The sequence below is a fragment of the Aptenodytes patagonicus genome, chromosome 1, assembly GCF_965638725.1.
Source record: "Aptenodytes patagonicus chromosome 1, bAptPat1.pri.cur, whole genome shotgun sequence".
In the NCBI taxonomy this organism is placed as follows: Eukaryota; Metazoa; Chordata; class Aves; order Sphenisciformes; family Spheniscidae; genus Aptenodytes; species Aptenodytes patagonicus.
In genome coordinates this window covers 57,848,780-57,872,956 of record NC_134949.1, presented here as the reverse complement: position 1 = coordinate 57,872,956, position 24,177 = coordinate 57,848,780, and the positions used below count along the sequence as shown (strand labels likewise).

At 47.2% G+C, this 24,177-nt stretch overlaps 1 protein-coding gene across 4 annotated transcripts in view; it reads left to right on the top strand.

Moving 5' to 3' along the window:
• Positions 1–24,177, top strand: part of CACNA1I (calcium voltage-gated channel subunit alpha1 I) — a 92,836-nt gene that overhangs the window by 30,448 nt on the left and 38,211 nt on the right. For all 4 annotated transcript variants that reach the window (XM_076337442.1, XM_076337434.1, XM_076337426.1 and 1 more), the window contains exons 4-8: positions 7,654–7,813; positions 10,065–10,380; positions 11,063–11,155; positions 17,155–17,461; positions 18,861–19,264. In XM_076337442.1, coding sequence (XP_076193557.1) covers positions 7,654–7,813; positions 10,065–10,380; positions 11,063–11,155; positions 17,155–17,461; positions 18,861–19,264 — 1,280 coding nt within the window. The remainder of the gene's footprint in view (positions 1–7,653; positions 7,814–10,064; positions 10,381–11,062; positions 11,156–17,154; positions 17,462–18,860; positions 19,265–24,177) is intronic.

The following is a 24,177-nucleotide window of genomic DNA, read 5'->3' as shown; positions in this document are numbered from 1 at the left end:
GTGATGGAAGCTGGGCCTGTTTCTCTGTAGGATTTACTGCACGTCTCCAGCAAAGAAATGTGACAATAACTACTTGTGGTGTGAGCCAGGCCAGGGCTCTATGGGACTTGTTGCTATATACCATGCTAAAGGGAATTATAATTTTCAAGGTTGCTGACACTTCTTTATGCTAAGTCTCACTAGGAGGGGCCTATTTCCTTGATGTGCATATGACATTTGATGGGCAGGTAGGAAGGAAAGCTCTGAGGGATTCAGAATATTGAGATTCACCCCTGGCTCTGGCACCTGAGCCCCCTTCGGCGGTGTGCTGAGCATCGTGGCTGTGCAGCCACAACACGTTTGTGTTCTCATCTTCCCCCCCCAAGGAAAACAGCACATCTCAGGTTTCCTTTGCACTCTCTTTTTGGTCATTGTTTTAGTTGTGTGTGTGTTGGGGGGTGTTGTAAGTTGTGTATTTTTTTCCTCTTCTTCCTTTTCTTTTTGATGCTCATGTTGCCCAGACCTGATCCATCTAAGGTATATGTCTTGCTCTCAAAGTGAAAAGCAGTGAGGTCTGTGCTAGTCCCTGGCTCCTGAGGGAATTGTTTCTACAGCCTCGGAGCAAGCTTGAGAGAGCTCTTCCTCTTACATCAGTACACTTTAAACCTACTCTGGAGAGCTCTGTTGTCATAGCAGGGTGAAGCTCTGACCAAGAGTTTTTTTACTGAAGCTTTAGTCTCTCTTTTGGCTACCTTGGGCTTAAGCTGAGGAGCACTTTGAAAGTAAGGACTGAGGACACTTAATGCTTGAACTTGAGTTCGGTATCCTAAAGGAAGTCACTGCACTAAGGCGAGGCTTGATGTGCCCATGCTACTGAGGAAATGAACAACAGCTTTTTGTACTGGCTGAAGCTTTATAAGTGCTGGAAATGTCACGCTTTGATATTTTCTGTGTCTGTGGTCAAGATGAGAAGTGACAAAGATCTGGATAATCGGAGGTTAGGTTATCCACAGGCTGAGCTGGATGAGGGGTCTTGAGCCAGTCAGAGATGCTAGAAAGCTTTGCTTGTCGGCAAGAGTGGGGTGGTGGTGAGGAACTCAGTGGTGCTCCTAAACTATGGATCATGCTGACAACCTGCAAATGCAAAACCCCCAACCCTAAACGTACCCTACAAACACTCTGGGAACCTGACAGAGAGATCAGTGAAAAGACTTTGGTTACCTCTGAAGGAGGCCAGTGTTTCACACTTGTGTCTGGGGCAGGTTTTCCTTAGCAGCAGAGCTGGTTTAAGACTTACCCCATTGTCCTGGTTTCAGCTGTGATAGAGTTAATTAGCTGTAGCTGGTACAGTGCTGTGTTTTGGATTTAGCATGAGAATAATGTGATAACACACTGATGTTTTAGTTGGTTTTAGTTGTTTATAAACACTAAGCAGTGTTTATACTAAGTCAAGGGCTTTTCAGCTTCCCATACTCTGCCAGCAAGGAGGTGCACAAGAAGCTGGGAAGGAGTATAGCCAGGACAGCTGACCCAAACTGGCCAAAGGGATATTCCATACCATATGACACCATGCTTAGTATATAAACTGGGGGTAGTTGGCCAGGGGGCAGCACTTGCTGGTCAGGGACTGACTGGATGTCGGTTGGTGGGTGGTGAGCAGTTGCATCACTTGTGTTTTTTTTTCTTCCCCTGGGTTTTTGTTTCTCTCTCTCTCTCGTTTTACTTCCATTACAATTTGTTATTATTATTAATAATAATTATTATTATCATCATTATTTCAAGTATTAAACTGTTCTTATCTCAACCCACGAGTTTTCTTACTTTTGCTCTTCCGATTCTCTCCCCCCATCCCATGGTGGGGGGGGAGGGTGAGCGAGCGGCTGTGTGGTGCTTAGTTGCTGACTGGGGTTAAACCACAACACCCGTACTGTCAGTTAGACCTGTTTTTCCATGGGGTTCATTTAATCCGGGTCAGGCCAGCCATCTAGACATGCTCTCTGTTGCATTGGTGCAAAGCAAGGGGTGACGGTCTGCAATGTGAGTGAGGCTGGCTTTGCAGCTTGAGGAGAAGGCATCTGGAGCTGCACGCCGGCTGTTCCAGCTGAGCTCCTCTTCCTTACACATGTGTTTGCAGGAGAGGCCTCAGTTAGGAGGAATGCAGCAAAGTGAAAAAAATCTGGATGGTGAGGGAAGCTGTAGGTTATAATAATGATGAACTTGGCAGTGCATCTACTGTTGCACACACAGCTGATCGGCTTCTCTTTGCAGTAGTTTGGCCCCACATTTTAGCTAATGAAATGAATGCAGTGTGTGAAATGGCAGCTAAGCCTTGGATCAGCAAGAGATCAGTGAGGAGGGCCACAAGTTGGAGCACCAGCTTGCACTGTGTACACAAACTGAGATTATTTTAACTACAGGGCTTGGCCACAAAAAAAAAAGGTGCAGCTCTCCCTGTGTGCTCTCTGCACAAATACCATCTATCTACTGGAATTATTCCTCAGTTCTGAAAATTCCCATAAAGAAACATGCACAGGAAAATTCTGCCAACCCCGCACTAGCTGGGTGGACTGCCATGTGTCCTGGGGCAGGGGAGGAAGGAAAGAAGGCACACTTGGACAAGCAGCCTGGCTGAGGGACAGAACAATGCTTCAGTCTCTGCACTCTGCAAAATGTCCTGCCAGCTACAGTCACAAATGTTGATGGGGAAGAAATTTACTTTTCCTCCAGTTAAAATGACAATTGGTGGCTTAGATGATGATGCAGATAAGATGGGTGCTGAGAATTATGTTCTCTTCTATCTGGTTTACTCTAAGCAAGGGAACGATTGCTTCAAACCGCTATCTCCTTTTGACTCTGCACACATTAGCTTTGTCCCTCACTGTAGAGCTGGGGAGGACTCAAAAGCCTCAGAGGTGGGTGAGATAGAAGAAACCAGAAAGAATAGGGTTTCTCACCCTTTCCTGAGCCAGTCCCCCGTTCAGATCTCGGGGTGGTTAGTGCTAGGCAGTGAATCAGCTCAGCTGTTGGTCCTCACTCTTGGAAAGAGGCCGGCGGAGAGAAGACGAAGTGACAGAGTGATGCCGAGCAGGGGGAGGCGGTGGTAAGCCACCGGGCACACCTGCACTGCATGGCTGGCTCTGGCTGTCTGGAGCTCGCCTCCTCCCCAGCCCTGCCCTGGCTACTTGCAGCCGCCACCACGCTTTCCCTGAGGCTGGTACATGCCAGGAGAGTCTGCTTAGCTGTGACAGCCAGGCTAATCAGGGTTGATGGCAAGTGTCTGGAGGGAGCTACGGTCACTGTAGCATCTGCAGAGTTTGTCAGGAAGGACCTCTGGATGCCGCTGGGGAGAGGCAGAGGATTTGCTCTGCCTGAACCGAGGAGGGAGTTCAGCAACTTTGCTTCATCTTTTGGCTTTGCTCAGCCCTGTGCTTCCCTCTGACAGCTCGCTCCCCAGCACTCCTCTCACCCTCCTGCCACTTCTCATCCCTGTGACGTACTTTCCCCCCGACGTCTACTGCTGTGTTGGAGCAGTGAACGCATCTCTGTTGTGCTTATGGCTTTGCTCCCGCAGGATATCCTACCAGGAGTAGACCTGCCAGCGCGGTCCCATCAAGCACCCTTCCCCACCCCTTGCCCAAGGGCATGGGTGAGCAGCAGGGAAGCATTATCTGAGCATCATTTCGTGAGAATCCTTCCTTGGATGCCCACAGCCGATGTCATTTCATTTCCTCCTTTCCCCTGGCCTCCTCATGAGGGTTAGTGGGGAAGAGAAAAGGCCTTTCAAAGCCCACACCTGGCACTCATGAATATTTCATGTTTCTAGCTTTTCTTCCCCTTGAAGAGCAAAACCTTTTCATATTTGATGCCCTGGGAGCCCGTTTGGTTACTGAATGTTGCTTCATCAATGCTCTCCCTCCCTGCTTTTCCTCCAGACTGCCCGACCCCTCTTCCTTTCTCTTCTCAGGGAATGTCTCCTTTTTTCAAAGTCTGCCTCAGAAAAGGTCATTGTCCCTTTCATATTCCCTCCTTGCTGTGAGCCAGTGTGGCTTCTGCTCTGCCAATGGTAAAGGACAAATGGGGATGTGGGGAAAGGCAGCAGTGGGGAGGGAGGACGAGAGACATGTGCATGTATGCTGCGGAGCAGTGCAGAGGTAGAAAGGAGATGTAGGCACAGTGAGAGAAAAGTAAAGGGGCAGAGCAGCAGGCAGAGGCGGTGGAAGGTAGGAAAGAAGCAGCAGCAAGACTTTGCCAAAGAACCGGCTTTCCAGCACCTTCCAGAAGTTGTCATGCAAGATGCACCGGTGTTGCTGTGGATGGGGGCTTGTCCAGCGAAGGCCCCTTGGAAAAGGCAGGCATCCCAGTTCTCTAGGGCAGGATGCTCCCAAAGCTGCACTGACAAATATGCCGCCACCCCTGCCTTGCCCTCTGCCCATTTCCATTGCCCTGCAGCTGCTTTAGAGATCTTGTCATCTCAACCACCAGGGTCTGCAGTAAATCATCACTCTCCATCCTTAGGCTTTTCAGGCTTTCTCCCTCTTTCCCCCACACCTCGTGAGAGCTTGAGGAACCAGGGACCGTTTGCAACCTGTTTCCAGTCAGGCTGTGAAGACCCCGAAACACATTGCTCTTTGGGTTCTGCCTGAGTGGGGCTCATCCCCTTCTGCCCATGAAAGCATTCAGACACCTGGCAGTGAGGGTCCTTTCTTGGAGACCCACAGCAGATGCCCTAGCGTGGCTGCCAGACCAGCCCATCCCTTCCTGGGTCCAGGGGACTGCAAAGCCCCAGCTGCGGACAGACCCATGCAGGGTTGCTGGCTTAGGAGGGGACAAGGATGCTGTGAGGGCTTCCCCCCAAAGTGTCCATAGGGGCTGGCACAGGTGCAGGAGTGGCACTGCCAAAATGCCATAGCAGAGGATGGGGCCCAGGGACTCGGGCATGAGTACTGCAGGCAGCACAGCGCAGGCAGCAGGGGAGGCTAACAACTGAGAGAACAAAAGTACTGAGCTTGTATTTACGCTGTACCTTTCATCGATATGGAAGTAGTAGTTGAAGTACCTCCATTAACTGGGTGAATTCAGCAGAGGAGGTTCATTTTGTTTCCTGGTGGAAAACTGATGCCTCTGGTGAAAAATGGGTTCCCAGAGCAATTGCTTTGCAGTTTAGGGCAGGAAGCAAAAGAGGCTTTGCACAAAGTGAAGTGATGGATTTGTTTTAGAGGTGGTTGGCCTATAGAAGAATTGCAATTGATGTTTGGATGGGGGTAGGTTCAGCGTTCTTGCTTTGGGAAGAGCCAATCTCACATCCACAGTCAGCATCAATGGGCAGTGAAGGATGATACTGTTCAACTGGGAAATCTTTAAAAAATCAAAATTGGGTTTCATTTGGACTTAGAAATGGAGCCCACCAATGCTGAAATTCTTTGTGATGTGGAAAAGATGCCAAACGCTGTGGCCACCTGCCTGGCATAGGGCCACCTGCTGTTTCTTGGGTTATGGACCCAGGTACCCCACAGGACCTAGTATGAGGGCAATTGCTATGATCCTGGAGCTGTGGGTAGCACAATGCTGTACCATCAGTAGCCCCTCTGAGAGTCAGGATGGAGAATGTGTGGGCAGGCAGGATGTTTCCAAGGAAAAGGCAGGCAAGTTTTGGAAGTCACTTGTCTGCTCTTGGAACATGGACAAAATCAATTTTTGCAAATTCTGACCCCAAAAGTGTGTTGTCTGTAAAATTCTGGTGGGGACGTCTGTTCTGTCTGTTCTGCATTTCAGCGTAAGGGCAGTCTCATTCTTCCCATTACCTCTGCTCTGAGATGGAGCTAGCATCAATTGATGTGAAAAACATCACCCCCTCTTGCAGCGCTGCTGGCGCAGCTTCCCATGTCACTTGGCTCTCCCCAGTGTACTGACCAGGACAGTTTATGGGAACTACGGAGCTCGTGCTGTGAAGCAGTGTTAATGCTGGGAACACACTGCACTGCAGTAAGGGTGTGTGGCCTTAAAGCCAAAGTGTTATGCAGAGTGTTGCTCCAGAGCCTGGCCGGTCACAGCAACAGGCAGCAGGGCACTGTGGCTATGCTGTTGGGCTTTGTGCGGTGACAGATCAGAAAGCTATCAGTGACTCATGGCATGTCCGCGATCCCCAGTGAGCGGCTGGAGCTGTGCCCCTGCACTGCTGAGTTACTGATGTACTGTCTAGAATCTGCCTTAACTGGTGACTAGTGATACAGCTGGGCAGTCAGGCAAGCAGGGCTTAGCTGCTGCTCCACAGCCTGGCCTTAGAGCTAATGCCATCATTCCTTGTCCTTCATGATCCCATGTAGCCATCCTTAAGTGTCTTCTCCTTCCTACACATCACCTACCTGCAAATACCACTCCTGTCTCTCCCACCCCCATCCGTCCCCAAAACACTCCCTCCTGAGCTAAACCAGTCCGATGCCCCACACCAGGCACCCTTCTCCCTTCAGTGTGCGTGCACCCCACGCCTGCATGCCCCCCGCAGGCACCGTTTCCCTCCGCTCTCTGTGGCGTGAGCAGCTTGGGGAATAGAAATAGAGCATAATACACAGCATCGTGTGGCTAATTACTTGACGCTGGGCACACAAGGGGGATTAACTTGTGCCTCAAAGGGCTGTCAAAGAATCCTAATCTTATCTTCCCCTCCTCTTTCCCCTTCCACTGCCATCTGAAGTAATGAACTGGTTATAAATACCTAATTAGCTAATTATTTGCTGGCCTACATGGAACATCTTCAGTGAAGGAACACCCTGGGCCCCCAGGGGAGGGACCTCCGTGGAGGTGAGGAGAGACGACCGCACAAGGTATGCGCTGGGGTAAAGGCAGTACAGTGATGCTTGGAAGGATTTCTAGACTTTCACCATCCCTGGAGACAGAGGAAAAGTCATTATCTCCATGGAGAAAGGAGCCTGTCCTTACCCCTGCTTGTGGCTGTGTGAGCAGAAGAGCCAGGGAGAAATAAAACCACAGAAAGAATTTATTAGGTAATGAAAGAAAAAAAGTGATTTTGGAAACATTTGTACTGGCTAGAGATGCTGTGCCCGCTGCCTGTGTGCTCCAGCTCTGTTGGGGAGGGATGACTAGACAAGAGAGGAAAGTGTGGTCTCCGTGACTGTTGCCTGATGAGACTGCCACTGAGAAGACCGATTTATGCCAGTTTGTGTGTGCTGGAGAGATTCATCCCACTAGGCAGGCTGGCCGTGGACCGTCGATGCAATTCTTACAGACTGCAGCATACAGTCTTCAAACTGGGATGTCTGAGGCTGTTGAGCTGCCATGCACCTTTTGGACAGAGTTTTCACTCCATTGCCCTTCTGTGGGAAAGAGCGAGGGGGGAATATCAGCGAGATATCTGATGGTACCAAAAGTCTCATTCCCTTTTCTTCTCACTGCTGCAGACGGAGGCCTAGGGTGAAGAGATCATAGCATCACAGCAGTTCTGCTGGCTGCCTGTCAGTAGAGGTTAGGACAAGAAAGGGCAATGATCATAAATCTAGCCTGGTTTGGGCAGTAATTAATTTCTGACACTCTGCTTTTATCTTCATGTGGCTTTTTTTTTCCCTCCTAAATTTTCCTTTCCTTTTCTTTTTCCTCCTTTCTCTCTCTCTGTCCCTCCATCCCACACTTGCTCCTTCTGGTTCTCTTCTCCCCCTGCAGGCATGCGCATCCTTGTGAACTTGCTCCTGGACACCTTGCCCATGCTGGGGAACGTCCTTCTTCTCTGCTTCTTTGTCTTCTTCATCTTTGGAATCATCGGGGTGCAGCTGTGGGCCGGGCTGCTCCGCAACCGCTGCTTCATGGAGGAGAACTTCACAATGTGAGTGCCTGGTAGACGATTTCTCCTTCCTTTCTTCCAGGGACATTTCTCTTTCCCCTTCCCTGCTCTCTTGTCTTCTGCTGCCTGGAGCTCTGTGTATCGCTTACTCCGAACGGCTGTAGGGTGATACCATGCAGAGCGTTAGCTCGTTAGCGTTGCAGTGGAAATGCAGGGAGGGCAAAGGCAGCTGTTTTTAGTCTGTCTTCACGGTTCACAGATGCCTGGGCTCATTTGGATTTGGCCAAGGCACAGGTTAGCATAGCTGCCTCCTCCAGCCGTGCCCAGGGATTCAAGGTGCTGCTCCTACTCCCAGAAAGAGTTGAAACTCTGAAACACCAGGCATGCCATCTTTCTCCTGAACTTGCTACCTCTTCAAAAAACAACAACCAGAGGAGTCTTACAGAAAGCCATAATGCTGCTTGATGCTTCAGGGACATCTTTGGCACCTCCGAGATGAAGCTGAGATCACTGTTTGGACAGTAGTGCATTACCTCCGGAGGCTTTGGAGGGGCACTGGGAAATTACTGGAAAACTTCAGGAGTAGAACTGCACGTGGGAGGTGCCATGGAAAGAGGACGGAGGGCTGTTGGGAGAGGTGTCCCACAGCTGGGTTAGTAGAAGTGTGAGCATCTGAAAGCGAAGAATGGCTGTTTGAATGGGACAAAAAAAAAGATGGGGAAACGTGGGCACAGTTTTGGCAAAGAGAGCCTGGAGCCACACAGGGGTTGATTACAGGTATCTGAGGTTTATTCTGGGGGGGTCGGGGGGAGCCTGCAGAGCACGGCTCTCCTCCTCCCTGGAGGCAGTGGGGTGGAAAAGCTCCTGCCTGCCGCGAATTCTCCGATTACCCTCCTGGGGAGCAGAGCACCAGTTCCAGGGCACAACTTCTCCTGTTGACTTTCTGGCTTTAGCAGATCTCAGACTTTAAAATGTTTCTTAAAACCGTATACTAATCCCAGGTGTCCTATCAGTTTAGCCTGCTTAAAAAAACCTAAAGCTGTAGATCAGTTTAGACTGATTAAACAATTCTGAAGCTTTAGAGCATCTCAAATTGGAAAAAAAAAAAAGTGTGAAAATAAATCTGCAGAACAGCAGTGGGGTTGGAGAGTAGGAGCTGCTTAAAGCAGCCATTTACTGTGTTGATATATTCCTTGGGGAAAAACGAATGTTTAGGATGATTGTCCTATATGTAAATCAGTGGTAATACTACTTTAAGGAGTGTAATTACATCCATGCAGAGACAATGTAACTGAGAAGTGAAATGAGGCCACAGCCTGCAAAGTGACAGATACTAGAAAATCTTTGGCTGACCATTACTAGAGAAATGAAGTCTGCAGGCACCCCAGTTCACCAATGATACGGATGTGTTACGACAGATCTTTGTGGTTTAGTCCCACTTAGTTTAGAATCAGACTTTCTCTCTTTTCTTTTTCATCAACACTTGTCCTCTTCCAATGACATTTAGTGAAAAAGTCTGCATTCATGCGACATGAAAGTTGCGTGTTGTAGCATTGCAAGGAATGCACCAGATAAAGTTTAATGGAAAATTTTAAATCTCCTCCTTTCACTTTCCTGATTATTAGGTCATCTCCAGCTAGGCAAGCATAGATGATTTTAATTATTCATGCATTTGGAAGGTGCTTGCATTATTTGGAAAAAAGCACATGAACTTGTCATGAAACATTGCACCCATAATGCCGACTGTCAAGGAGGAGTCAAAGTTAAGGTTAAGTCAATTTTAACTTTGCATTTCCTGATTTTAAGGCTTAGCTGTGCAACCTTAATTATGCATGAACTGGATTCTTTTTTTTTTAGAAGTACAGAAGGTTCACTGCCAAATGTTATAAAACATGTCCATCAATGGTTACATACATGAGCACATCACAGTAAAGCCTGATGAACTTCTTTAATATCACTGCATCTGATTTAGCTTCGATGCTAATGGGGAGAGTGATCAGAATGCAAATCTTTGCATTCCAGCTTTTCTTCATCTCCATGCAAGCAGATTGTGTAATTTGGCTTGGGGTGATCTGATGGCAGGTAAAACTCTGAAAACTGGGGACTCACCCTGGAAATTTCCTGTTTTCCAGGAGCCCTGTCTTCCCTTCCCTTCTCCTGCGGCAATAAACCTGGAAATCCCTTACACAGTGTAGTCCCTATGTCAGCACGGGAGCTCCCAGCTCCACTAGTGTCGCTGATGGGAAACTGTCTGTTACAGGAACTTTATGACTGTGGGTTTTTATCCTTGCAGACAAGGTGACATTGTCCTGCCCCCTTATTACCAACCTGAGGAAGATGATGAGATGCCCTTTATCTGCTCACTGTCAGGAGACAATGGAATTATGGGCTGTCACGAGATACCCCCACTGAAGGAGCGGGGCCATGAATGTTGTTTGGACAAGGACGATTATTATTACTACAACTCAGTCCGGCAAGAGTTCAACATCAGTGGCATGTGTGTCAACTGGAACCAGTACTACAACGTGTGCCGTACAGGCAACGCCAACCCGCACAAGGGTGCCATCAACTTTGACAACATCGGGTATGCCTGGATTGTGATATTTCAGGTAAGATTGAGTTAGCTTCCTAACAAGGCTCAAGCTATTTTTCTTTTATCCAGCTCAGTCTTTCTGTGCTCCCGTGATGGTTTCTGCAGGGTGTGATACAGCTGCAGAGAGAAAAGGGCCTTGTAACTACTCTGGCAAGAGAGACAGAGTGCACATCATGAAGGGTGTTCCTGAAGATGAGGAGGGACATAGAGCTGTTCCAGGCCCTTGCTGAAATGAGCTACACCCTTTAGGCTGACTTGTACCAGTTTTCCCTTCAATCCAGATCACTATAGCAAAGGAGTCTATTTTTTTTTTTATTTTAAATTCCCAGCACGCTTTGCAGATGGGAGCTAAAATCTGTGCCTTTTTTTTCTGCCGGCTGTATGTGGTGTCCAGTCCAAGGGGCACAGAAACCTGCTGTGGGTTTTCCCCTGCTGCGATCCAGGGAAATGAGCTATTTTAATGAAATATTCCTGCTGTGGGCTAGCATGATCTCACAGGCTTTGATGGTATGCCAGTGTCACCAAGCAGTACCACACTGATTTCCTGGAATGGAAATTTGGCTTCCTTGAAATGAATTGTTGTTTCTCACCTTCCTTGGGTTGCAACAGCCCTGCCAGTATCTGCCTGTATACACTGAGGAGTGAACTCTGGAAGCTCGCTTCCCTCCTGTTTCTCTTTTTGTTGTTTGTCTTTGCAGGTGATCACACTGGAAGGGTGGGTGGAGATCATGTACTACGTGATGGATGCCCATTCCTTCTACAATTTTATCTACTTTATCTTGCTGATAATCGTAAGTATAAGACTTGATGACTGTTAGCATTGCAAGCTAAGAGCCTACAAAAAACAAGTTTTCTGGATTTCTTCTAGGAATCTCAGGAACCCAGCTATTTGATTTTCACCGAGTCGATGGCAGGATCACATAGTTGTCAGACAGGTTATTCTCTTTCACTCAAAAAATATGCTCAGGATTGATTCCTGGTGATATACATACCCAGTGTAAGGTAATGTTCTCATCCGCAGATCTTCTCTCAAAGTAAATTCCCCAAACCAGTAGGCCCAAAAGCACAGAAAACCATTTATGTATCTGCCCTCCTACTTGGTCTCTCTCTATATTTTAAGCTCTTGAGTCATTCTTGAGCCATGTTTTATGGCTTTTGGCAGCACCTGGATTTCTCAGAATCAGGGTCTCATATTCAGATTTTGTCAGATTCAGGGTTGGTCATGCTGAATTACTTCCTCACCATGAACAAAAATGAGCTGCTGCTCCAGAAGTGTTAGCAGTCCAACATAAACTGGCTGTGTGAAATCACCTGTGGCTGGTGGGGATGGAAAGAGAGAAGTGTGTCAGTGATGAGAACTTAGTAAGCAGTTTATAAGGCCCATGGATTTATACAAGTGAAGGTTGAAGGCTGCTTTGCTGTAAGGACATTTGTTGTTGGTGCCTGGAGAGAGAGATGAGAAACATGATGCCATTGCCTCTTCCATTCCTCAAGCCTCCCACATGTAAGTGTATTTTCTTGGAGGGAATATCCTGTTTCTAACAGGGAAGGATTTTGTTTTTATGAAGACTCTTGCACTTTTCCCACACAGAGACCAAAGTCAAGACTAGAAGGAAAAGACCTAGGATGGATTATGGGAAGTATAAAATCTGTACACGCTAGGTGCAATTTAGTTCTAGGTCACTTAGCCATAAGGACCTCAGTGTGTATCTCCAAAGCCTATATGCATTTGGATGGGCTGCTGAATGGACCTGGTTAAGACTCTGCTCTTCACTTACTACTTGTCCTATGTGGCCATGACCTCCTAGAAATAGGATCTCTAGAAGCAGTCACCCAATAACACCAACAGACTCACCTGGCACAGGATCTAGTTTAAATTCAAATTGATATGCAATGATCTGAGAGCAGACAAACCCTAATCCAGTTTCTGGGAGAAATTCTGCAGCCTGTACATATGGGGAGTGGCACAAAAAAAAATCTGCTGGTCCATTCAGGTCAGAGAAATTACAAAAAAGCTGAATCTTCATGGTATCCTCAATTTCTCCCTGCCTTCTGGCCTTCTATCATCAGAAGGAAAAGACAAGGAGAGAAAAACAGAAAGATGACCTACACCCTGTGGGCTGCATCATGAGCCAGGACAGCAGAGGTGAAATACACCTTGAGGAATGCTGCTTTTACTTTGAGGCTGGAAAGTCCCAAGGAGAGACAGTGTAGAGGTATGATTGCACAGGATGGGGGGGAAGCTCCCCCCAGTTCTATTCCCAAAGGCAAACTGAACATCCACCGCTTTTTGTGAGTTCAGAAAACAATTATTTCCCATAAAGTTTGTTCAGATCTCCCATCATGCAATAGACACTTAGCACCTACTTGCATTTTCACTTTGAGCAGCATGGCCAGGATACCCAGATTTGTACAATGCGCAGTTTGGCACAGCCTTTACTCCTGGCCTCAGACGCAGTCTCTCCCAGAGCCAGGAAGGACTGTGCAGAGTCAATGTTTAACCATTGGGGTTGGCATGCCCGTCTCCTGTGGGCCAGTTCCAAAAACTGCCCCTCACCTCCTGCTCCAAACTACATAAATTCTGTCAGCATATTTTTGGTTTCTAAGCAGGAGCATCCTTCTAGTGCCGGCTCACCTCATGTGGATTCCCAGTGATTCAAACTTTGTCTCTGACTTTGCAGGTGGCTGAAAACCCTCAAGTAAACACTCCACCTGAGATTTTACTGCGGAGTGTCATTGACATTTCTAGACACTCCCTCCTCATTTGCAGAAGCCATGTAGGTTTATTTCCATCAAACACAGGAGCACATGAACCTCAACTTACTCTGGGGACTGCTCAGAACAAAGGAGCCATATGCTAGATGGGATATTTCCTTTGCTTTTGGTGGAGTTACACCAAGAAAGTATTTAGCCTTTCTGTTACCTTCTTTGCATGTGTAATGCACTTTTCCAGCACATAGCAACACCACAGTGTGAACTTGCTATCACTTGGTTTCATTTTCCCTCTGAGTCTTCTTATAGAAATGACAATCCCTCTTCAAGTCTCATGAAGCACAGTCCTTCCAGCCTTGATTCTTCCCTCCTTCTCCACGGTCAAAAGGCCTGGGTTTCTAAGCAGGATTGCTTTGACAGTGCAATGCAATGCAATGTTTGTTCAGATCTCCCATCAAGCAATAGACACTTAGCACCTACTTGCATTTTCACTTTGAGCAGCATGGCCAGGATACCCAGATTTGTACAATGCACAGTTTGGCACAGACTTTACTCCTGGCTTCAGACTTCAAGCCCTGACTCTTTGCTTTTTCACATACATCCTAGCTTTGGCTCAAACTTACTCTTCTGGGGCCGGATCTTCGCAGCCTCTTCCTTAGAGCTATGCTTTCATTCATGACTTCTCCCTCCCTCACAGAGATATCTTCAAACACCTACATAAGGGCATTACCTGCTACTGCTCATCTGGCAGGAAGAAGGCTCCACCACCTGTATATATTTCCAGCATGGTCTAGGACTCCTGTGTAGATGTGCTCCCTGAGGGGAGGAGTGCTGGCTCATCCTGGCACTCAGAGTGGCCTTGCAGAACAACCTGGTAAAAGCATTTTGTGTATTCAGCAAATTGTAAATAGCTTCCCCCTCTGCCAGAGACCAGGGAGGTGACGTGCTTTCACCTCTCGGGTCAGTGCTTCATTTCAGTCTTCCTACTTGAGCTCTAGCTGTCTCTTTGTCACCTCTCCAGCTACTTGGCCACTGGTGTGGCTTCTGGACTAGAGAAAGCTCTTCTGAACTCTCAGATTGGCAACCACATTGCAGCACTCAGTGGCCTCCTTGAAGTGCTCTGTGCTTACACATGTGGGCTTCAGAAGACAAGCTGGATATCCAAGCATAAGCAATAAAAATAATGGGCAAGAAAGCCAGCATCTCTAGCACCAGTCATATTTTATTAGATATTGTAGACAGGGATGGAGCCTTGGGCTGAACAAGGCCAGGATCTGCTTAATCACAGTCAGCTCAGTCTCAGGGCTGAACGAGACTCCTGCGTTGGGGCTTTGAATCACTGGTCTCCTCCTGCCTCTGTCAGATGCTTTGTCTGACTCCATGTCAGACACTTTCGGTCTCCCCGCCCAGCTAGCTGAGATGGATCGCTCAATTATGAGCCATCTGGGACCTTTACTGTCCTTCTGCTAGCTGGGAGGCAGAGTCTTCGAGTTTATGGACTCAGCAGAGCCTTAGAGTTTATGGACTTGCCTGTCGTCTTAAGGATTAAACAAGCTCATTTGTTTTGCGTTTGATGTTCCTAGCTAAGAGGTTTAAGGATTGGGGGTTAGTTGCTATATCCAGTCCTCTCACTCCTCCCCTTTTTGGTCATCTGGTGGGAGAACATAGCAAATGGTGCCTGTGAGGACAGGGCTTGGTGATGTGAAACCTGAACCCCCCTTCTGGATTCAACCCCAGGCTTACAGTGTGACCCTGCTGAGGGTATCTTGTTGCCCTCAGCTCCTCTGCTTGTAGCCTGGAGAGAAAGTGTTGTGAGTCTTAATGGCTTGTTGTTTGTGGAGTTGTCGGAAGTCGCAAGGTACCAGGCAGTGTCATAATTAGCGTTCCAGAAATGTGTGCACAGCTGGTGTCCAGCTCCTAACCCTGCCTCACTCAGGGCAAGCCAAGGGAGGTAACTGAATGGGCAAGCCCATGTGAGTGTCGTGTGGTGCTGAGGGGGAAGAGGGCAGGAGAGTGCATTGGAGAAGAATTTGGATTTCCAGTCATACTCTCATCGTGAAAACATGCAAGGTATCATGGACTAGGGAAAATCTTGGGGGAAGGTGAAGGAATCTGAATGAGGCATCGTTTTAATTTTCAAGGCCACATACAGAAGCTGAAGAGAAAATAGGCTGAAATATGGGCAGGAGGAGAGGGAAGAGAAGGGTTCAGTGATGAAGGGAAACAGAATTAGAACAGCTTTGAAGGGTGCTGAGAGGAGGAGAAAAAAAAAAAAAGCCCTTTATTTTGAGATGGTTTATTGTCCTTATGCTGAATCTGGTTGGGAAGGGCTTCATGTTTCAAAGGCTTATTCAGGTGCTAGCAGGGACATCTCCCCTTTGAAATACTGAGAGCCACTGTACTGAGCCTCTGGACAGAGCTGCTGGGCACCTGTGTGAAAGAGAAAGGGACAACCAAGGTGCAGGCTGGTGGGGGAGTGGCAAGGGCTGTGCACTGAGGGGAAGGCTGCTTGGATAGATAAAACAAGCTGAGGTACTTACTGAAAAAAACTCCACCTTTTCCATGCACGAGGGTTAGTGTCAGGTTATCGCCACCTTTGCTTGCCCTCTCCCCTTTGCTGGACGGGTTATATGGGGGAGGACACGTGTGAAGATAAAGGAAGGACTGGATCCAGCTCTATGTCAGAGCTGTTTGCTTGGAAAGGAGAGACGGAGAGGTGAGACTGGGTCCTGTGTGGGTTCAGATAGGAGGAACACAGTGCAAGGATGTCCCTTAGCAGGGATGCTCCCTGGTCCAGGGGAAGCAGAAATCTTGAGCTGGTGCTTCCTCTCCTCCCAGGGGCTGCCCCACAGAGTCCATTTCACAGCAGCGCAGACGTGTGGTCCTTACTCAGAGATCAGACTCTGCGTTTTATCAATGCTGTATCGCCACTTACAGCTCTACAGGGAGTAGGCACCAATCAAGGCATCATAGCTTTTGAGAATGATTTTGAACGTGATTACCAGCCCTTTTATGTATGAAATTCTCATCATATTGAAGCCCAGGTTTTATCCTAAGTGTAATGAATGGATAGATCTCCTAGTGGAGATTCATCTATAATTTTATAATACGTAACACTGAGAGTGAGATTTTTACCTCCAGATCTCTCAGCACCAAGAAATATTTGCTCCATTTTACAGATAGGAAAACTGAGGCAAAGGACTCTTAAAGAGAACATGCAAAGGTGTAAAATAAGCTTGGTAGACTTTTTGGCTTCTGTATGGAGAATAGGAAGAACTTGGGCATTTTGGGTTTTTTCTAAGAAATTGGGGGAGTGGGTTGTTGTTGGTTTTGTATTCGAAATGGAAAGCCTACCTAGGCTGGAGGACAAGTAAAATAAGAGCTAACACAATATGTCTAGTATCAGAAAAATCAGAAGAATAGAATATGAGCAAGGAAACACTGTTTTGCCAGACTATTTAGCGTCCTTCTCAAAGTCATTAGTTTTTGTAAACTCCTCTTTGATTTCAAGAACTCACTCATTTCAGCAAAGTGCCATCTCCCTGTATGGTGAATTAAGGTGTAAATGGTAGAAATAAATGAAATGCTCCGAGAATACTGGTATGTCCTCCAAGAGTTGAAGACAATAAATGACAGTGCATGATTTTTCCAGTAGTAAAAGAGCAAGCAGAGGAGAAAGCGACCAAACTACCAAACTAGTCCTCTGTCTCCCACCTTCTGTTTAACACAAAGGAGAGGGAAAGAAAAAGTCCAGTTTTCATCAAACCCTTTACAGGTAACTTCTAAGTGACTTGCTAAAGGTCCCAAGGCCTGCCAAAAGAGCCAAAAGTCAGGCTTGTGTTTCCTGAATTTCAGTTCAGAGCTCTAAATTGTGCATAGAAATGACATCGAGCAAGTTCCCAAAACCAAGCTCAGCCAGCCCTGGCTTTCTCTGAAATCCTATCCCCATACACAGACTGGTTCCCATTCCTCTGTTTGCCTCCAGTCACTTTCCCCTCCTCTCTCCTTTTACATTTCCCCTCCTGCATGTTATTCCTCATGCTGACATTGACTGTCCCTTCTTCTCCTTTGCTACTAGGTGGGCTCCTTCTTCATGATTAACCTGTGTCTGGTGGTCATCGCAACACAGTTCTCGGAGACCAAGCAGCGGGAGCACCAGCTGATGCAGGAGCAAAGGGCCCGGTACCTCTCCTCCAGCACTGTCGCCAGCTACATGGAGCCGGGAGACTGCTACGAGGAGATCTTCCAATACGTCTGCCACATCGTGCGCAAAGCCAAACGCCGCACCCTTGGGCTGTACAACAGCATACAGAGCTGGCGCCAGAGCCACGTGGAGCCGAGCGATGCCAAGCTAGGCATGAACAGGAAAAGCCAGAGGCACTACAGTAAGGATCGCGTGGGTAAAGCTGGAAATGCCAACAGTGGAAATGTGAGAGTAACTGGGAGCATCTCCATGTGCCAGCTTGCCAAAGGACCTGTGCCTACAAAGCACAGAATTAGAATTAACATTGTCCATTGAGCATGGGGCCATGGCCAGCGCACCAGACCAGCAAGGTGGGGATGACCAGCAAGAATGGGAATGAAACGGGTGACCAGCAGGGAACATGGGAAACCCAGGTCTGAAACCCAGAGACCATAATGGGATAACGTTAAAGGCACTGGCTGAGGCTTGTAAAGGGCTCCAGGTCTGGTATAGCAGGGTGATGAGAGCCATTTGGGAGAGTGAAGTATTAAGGGGATATGACGGAGTGGGACTCAGGATTTGACTTGGTGGCATAGTAGGTCCCCCAGAGCTCTCCTCCCAAACTGGGTTACTGTGGGACCTCAAGAGAGAGGTAAAGGGAGTAGAATTGCAATAGGGTGTCTCCTGAACCAAGGGAGCAATACTGAAGGAGTCAGTTTGATATGCAAGGGCAATGGAGACAATTTCTCTTGATGGGAGCACGTGCTGTTGTGTAAAGTTACACATGAGATACCATTTAAATTGGATTCCTGGCCTGAAAAATGGTCTTACAGAGTTAGTATTAACTGCCTGCTGATGCCTTCCTAAGTTATGCTCCCATTAACAAGCAAAAAGGTGGATTTCTCTTCAGCTGGTCTTGCATACTCAGTCTTTCATTTCTTTACTTGCTCGGAGAAAAGTTTCTGCAGGCTTCATGCACTGTGTTAATGAATTAATTGCTTCATTCCCCCAGTGTCCATTTGATCTTCCAGGCCCAACTGGAGGATCGAGGAACACAAACTTAGTTTTCTCACTGAAGTCAGGAGATCTGTTCTGATTCAGAGCGCAAAGACTATCAGGAAGAAGTGTTCTTGCGCTATCTTTTCTGTCTTCTTGAGATGCTTTGCTAATGTAGCTTCCCTAATTTAGAGTGTTCAGCTCAGCGTGTGGGTTCTTGGACCCCACTCGTAGCAGTTCAGGCAAAAAGCAGCCCTCATGATTGTTTTTCCCTCAGTTCTCACTTAACACAAGCTACTGAGTCTCAAGCTGTAGTTCCTGCATCAGACAAAACGGTTCTTCCTCTGATGGACGTGAACCCCCATTGAGCGTAATCACTGGCAGTAGAACAGTACCATGCCTTTTGGTGACACAGCCAGTCAGAGCAAAGCCCCCAATGGCAATGGCTTCTATTGCTGCCCTTGAGATGATGTGCCAGTGTTTAATCATCTGTACAGCTAGAAAGCCCAGTTACTCTGTCTAAATACCCAAAAGCCAAACAGATGCCCAGTTTCGATGTCTTTTTCAAAGCCTTCTCCTTTAAGTGTGATCATTTCTCTCCCCAGGGCTTTGCCAGCAGCACAACTCTCTTGACTGCCCTCCTCAGGGCTTCGTCCAGCCCATTGCCATCACAGCAACCTCTGATCCCACCAACTGCCCCCAATGCCATAGCAGGGAGCATGAAGTGTCCCGAAGGCTCTCTGTCCTGGATAGCACTGACTCAGACCAGGAGGACGGAGGAGCCAGTGAAGAGGAGGGAGAGGGCAGCAGAGAGGACCAGGGTGCCTCGGCGCTGGAGAGGGAAGAGGAGGAGGTGGAAGAAGGCGGACGGCTGAAGCTCTGCAGTGACGTGTGGCGAGAAGTGAGGGTCAAGCTTCGAGGGATTGTGGACAGCAAGTACTTCAACCGTGGGATCATGATTGCAATCCTAGTGAACACTATCAGCATGGGCATCGAGCACCACGAGCAGGTAAGGCACCTCAGGGCACAGGGTGGGCAGCAGGGACTGGTGAGTCCTGCTCGAGGTTACGGCCTCACTAAGCAGCTGATGCAACTTGGTGGAGGTAGAGATTGAGCAATTTGGACCCCAGGCCGCAGCACAGGTGGTCCCAGCATGGCTTTGGAGAACGCCTCAGGATCTTTCAGGGTCTTTTCTTCCTTATCCCTGCACTTAATCACTTTCACTGTCTCCATGTATTTTCCTTTCACATCCTTTCAATCCCTCTCTTTTCCTCCTCCCCGCTCACTTTTATCCCTCTGTTTTTCTTTTTTACCCTGTCTTCTCCTTCCATCTACTTCTCTCTCCTTCACCCCCGTCTCTTCCATCTTCCTCATCTCTCTCTCTCTCATTTTTCTCTTCATTAGCTTACTGAATCCTTAGTCTATTTGGTTAATTTAATGTGCCTTCTGGGGATGTCACAGGCACTTCACCAGCATCTCAATTCAAATCCATCAGCTTGCTAGCCTTTCCAGCTTAATTAAGAGATGCCTGAGCACAGTCTATCTATACAAGAAGGCTAGGAAAGGCACCACCTCCCATCTCCAGTCATTTTGGGGGCTCAGATGGCTTGAGCCCTTCCTTTGCCCTGACAGCAAGAAGCGATAGATAGGTCAGACATAGATAGCAGGTGTGGGCACAGGTTTGACTTTCACACCAATAGTTTGCAGGCAGCTCTGAGTCAGCAGTGCACTTCATCCTAATGACAGACTTGTGAGATGGAGAAGGATTGTGTGCCCTCATTTTACAGCTGGGAAACAGAGGCTGTGTCTACTTTGTGATGTGCAGAGCCAGCTTCAGAGGGTGTTAAGCACTCCCATGACCTTGCATCTGCATTGCTGGCTGGTAGCTCTGCTGCACTTTGCGTTAAAGGAGTCTATGCTATACATCCATGTCTCAGATCTATGCCACCAGTCTGAATGTGACCATGATTCTCTCCATGTGTCTGCCCAGATCACAAAAATAAGAGATCGCTTCACTACTGAGATGCTGACCGCATCGAAGCTTTGGAGCCAAGGTGAAGTCTAGTCCTGAACACAGTCTCAGGCAGCAAAGAGACAGGCAGTGAGTCTGGTTCCAGCAAGGCACTCAGATTTGTCCTGTGCTGTATCAGGATGGAGATATCTTGACACCCAGAGTATCTTAAATTCCCTGTTTGAGGCAACACAGTGTCTGAGCCAGTATTTGAAGCCTCAGATATCTGGATTCCACCCACGTACCAAACATTAGACCATTTTTCAAAGCCCAGCTAGTTTCTGATACAAGGATGGGAAACCTTAATTTGATCCCAGAATGCAAAACTGCACTGGATGCTTCAGTACCAAAAAAATACTGGCAGGAGCTCAGAGGATAGGAGAATGAAGAAGAGGCTGGAGGGGTTGACTCATGAAAATAGATAAAAAAGAGCGATGTATTTATCACGTAGCAGAGAGATGACTAAGGGTTGAAGCCCCAGACAATATGAAAACTGCCCACTGATGTTTTAAAGATGTGAGCACCAAGCAGGGAGAGTCATTGTTCATTTTGGTTTATTGGAGACAGCATGAATTAAGAGTCTAGCAGAAGAATATTTGAGCTGGAGGTAGAGAATTCACTCTCATGTTCTGGCTATTGTGTGTGTAGATTTAAGCCCTTCTAGGCCGCCTCTGCTATGTTTGTACAGCCCACGGCAGAGTGGGATCTGCCTGCAGCATTGAGGTTTCTAGTAGCAGGTTATTAATGACACATCCTTAAAGTTACGCTATCACTTTTTATCCAGAAGTAGCTAGGAAAAGCTTATGACCCTGCATGCTGTTTCTACTAGAAAGAGAGGTCAGCTGAATTGATCATAACTGAAAAATGTGGTGCAGCCTGTTTATTTAAAATATGTATACTGAATCCTGTTTTCCTGGCACAGGAAGATTAAAAAAAAATAAAAATATTCAGACCATACCATGAATTCCAGGTCCTTTTCAGTCAGCAGTTAACTCAAAAGCACACAGGCATTTGCACTTCCCTTTGCCCTCTTCCAGTTTTCCTCAAGCTATGCTACCAGTATATCTTAGACTGGTGCTTCATTGCCTCCTTTTCTCTCCTTCCTTTCTCTTTTTCCTGTTGTTTTTCCTCCCAGAAACACAAATTTTCACAGAACAATATCCAGTAAAACCCCTCTGCCCACAGAGATCTGTGATTTGCAGGGTGACGCCATCCTATGACTGAAGTAGCTTCTGTTGCTTCAGCTACTTCATCATATGAAATGTCTCCTGGCCCAGAGCTAATGTGTATAGAGATCTCTCGAGGTTTTATTTTCTGGTGCATGGGAGATCACAACCCCAGCCACTCTCTGGGGACGTATCTGGCTGGGCGAGAGGACGTGTGAAGGTGTCACAGGTTTGAGCAATCCTGGGAGCAGCTCATGGCACATCCATCAGCTCCTTGCTGCTCCACTTGTTCATGGACTACACACAGGTAAGCTGGCCCACTGACCAAAGGACCCACCAACCATCAGGTTAAGGGATGAGAGAGACTGCAGAGGCCAGGCACAAGGTTAAGGCTCAGAAACGCAGGAACCTGGGGGACAGAGCCCATGTGCAAGTCTCGCCTTTGATTCCTGAGACTTGACCAACAGAAAAAAACCCATGAATTAAAATTATTTGTTTGTTACAGTTCAGGGGTTTAATATTCACAATGTTTTTCTGCCAGGAGACTTAACCTCAGCAACTCAAACCACTTTACTCGGATCCAAATCACTTTGGAATTTGGCTTTGTTTAGCTTATCCATCCAGTCCCTTGACCTGTCCTGTTTGTGTGGCCAAGGCAGCTTCCCATCTCCTTATGCGTTTCTTGTGAGGGAAATCAAATCATTTTGGGACAAACTGCACTGCTGTGAGTCATTTTAAATCCTTAATCTTATCACAAGTTATCACTTGTAAATAGATAAGTTTATTTAAATCCATCAGTGTGCATTATACCATGTAATATCCTCAGTATTAGGCCTTCAGATATTGCTGGGACATTGCACAAGCCAAAATCCATAATTTCAAGCTTTGTCCTGCTTGAAATAGTTTTTGCAGTACTTCAGATCTGCTTCTACTTGGAAGTGCCTATTTTTAAAATCCAGTGTAGAAAATCAAGATATTAGATGCTTGTGGCTGTCCAGAAGGATCCTTTTAAGAGGGTTACTTTTTTTGAATATTCACAGAGGATCTGGTGCTGCTCGCTTTTCTCCCTTATTCAGCATGAAGATGAAAGGCTGGTCCCAGCTGAATGTCCCAGGCTGCCTTTCTCATATATTTCTTGAATGGCCTGTTGGGCTCAAGCTTCTTTGCCATTAGTAGCCAATGAGACAATTGCTGAGTAACGTGGTTTATCTTCTCCAGTATCTACTTACAGTATTCCTTCGTACATCAGATCAATACTTTATGAGGTCTGTCTTGTGTGGATCAAGAGATGATCCCTTGTTTCCTAACTAGACCAGCCCTGTGGATCAGTACCTTCATATCCTTTAGCCTGTGTGATTTCCCTTTATACCAGCATTTATTGCGTCCACAAGCTCATATTTTACAGTTATTGCTTCTCTTTTTACTATTTGCTGCTTGTCAGAAACATTCAGTAAATGTCCAAGCCAGCTCATCATACTGACATTTAGTAATGTCATCTACCCTGGGGTGGTGGATGAAACTGCATTATTTCAGTCTTGTAAAACTAGGGTATAACAAAACATCACAAAATCCTGCATTGGTTGTGGGGTGGTGATTAGAGTAAGTAAAAGCTAGTTGGTATGTTCCATGGCTGATTTCTATGACTATTCTGATTATTGTCAAGTGACTTTGAAATGGCAAGTAAAGATGGACGGGCTGGAGAGACCTCTCTATGGAATATTTCTCTCTCATGTTCTCAGAGGCAGTGATGTGCAGGTATGGTTTGGTAGGGCTGGTCTGCACAGATCACGTCAATTACTCTTCAGTTGCTAGGCAGTTGCAAATTTACTCCTGGTTAGGAGAAACTTCTGCAGGGGCTTCATGGTGGTCTGCATATTCTTAACCTTTCCTATAGCGCAGGAGTTTCTGGCTGCTGTCAGATAACGGACTAATTACATTTTCAGTCTAATCTGACATAAGAGCTCAAATGTTAGTTAGTAAGAAACTGAAAAGGGGGAAAAAAGCTGAGCCGCTGCCCTCTATTGCCCCAGTTCTAGTTTCTGATCACTGGGCAGGAGCTCTGAAGTAGATCTGAATCATACATTTCACTCTCAGTATTTGATCTACATTGTTAGGGATGAAGGACTTCGTGCCATGAAGATGTGAATTAGGTAGTTTCATGGATTTGGAAAGAGATCCATATGCAGAGTAGGTGAACCAGTCTGGTTAAAACACTGGCTCTGGGCATGCTTTGCCCCCTGGGGTCTCTCTCCCTTTCAAGCCACCCTCCTCACCCTACTACTCAGCTCCCACAGTTTTGTTTGTTTCTCTCCTAGTGTGATGGGTAAACCCGTCTATCCTGGCTTGGCAATATGAACAGACTTCTTGTGGGTAGATTTCTGGTGTTCCCTGCTTTTGCTTGGACTAAAACAGCCTTGAGTTCAGGCCTTTCCTTGTGGACACTTCAATTTACAGTTTCTAGTTAAACCTGGGTGGCCTGGGAGAAGGAAGCCTTGCTAATGGTTTTGATGATAAATGCCTGAGTGCTGTGTGTGGGAGCCTGGGGAGCTCTCACAACTGTGAGATGACACATCCATTGTGTTGGGGATCCCGTGTGTTGGTAGGAAGAAAAGGAGAGAACCACTTTTTCCCTGTTCGCTTGCCCCCTTCATCAAGTTCACACTTCCCTGGCCAGAGAGAGTCCCCCACACCAGGTCCCAGCCACCTGCCTTGTCCACTGTCACTCATGGTCACACTTCCCCAGGT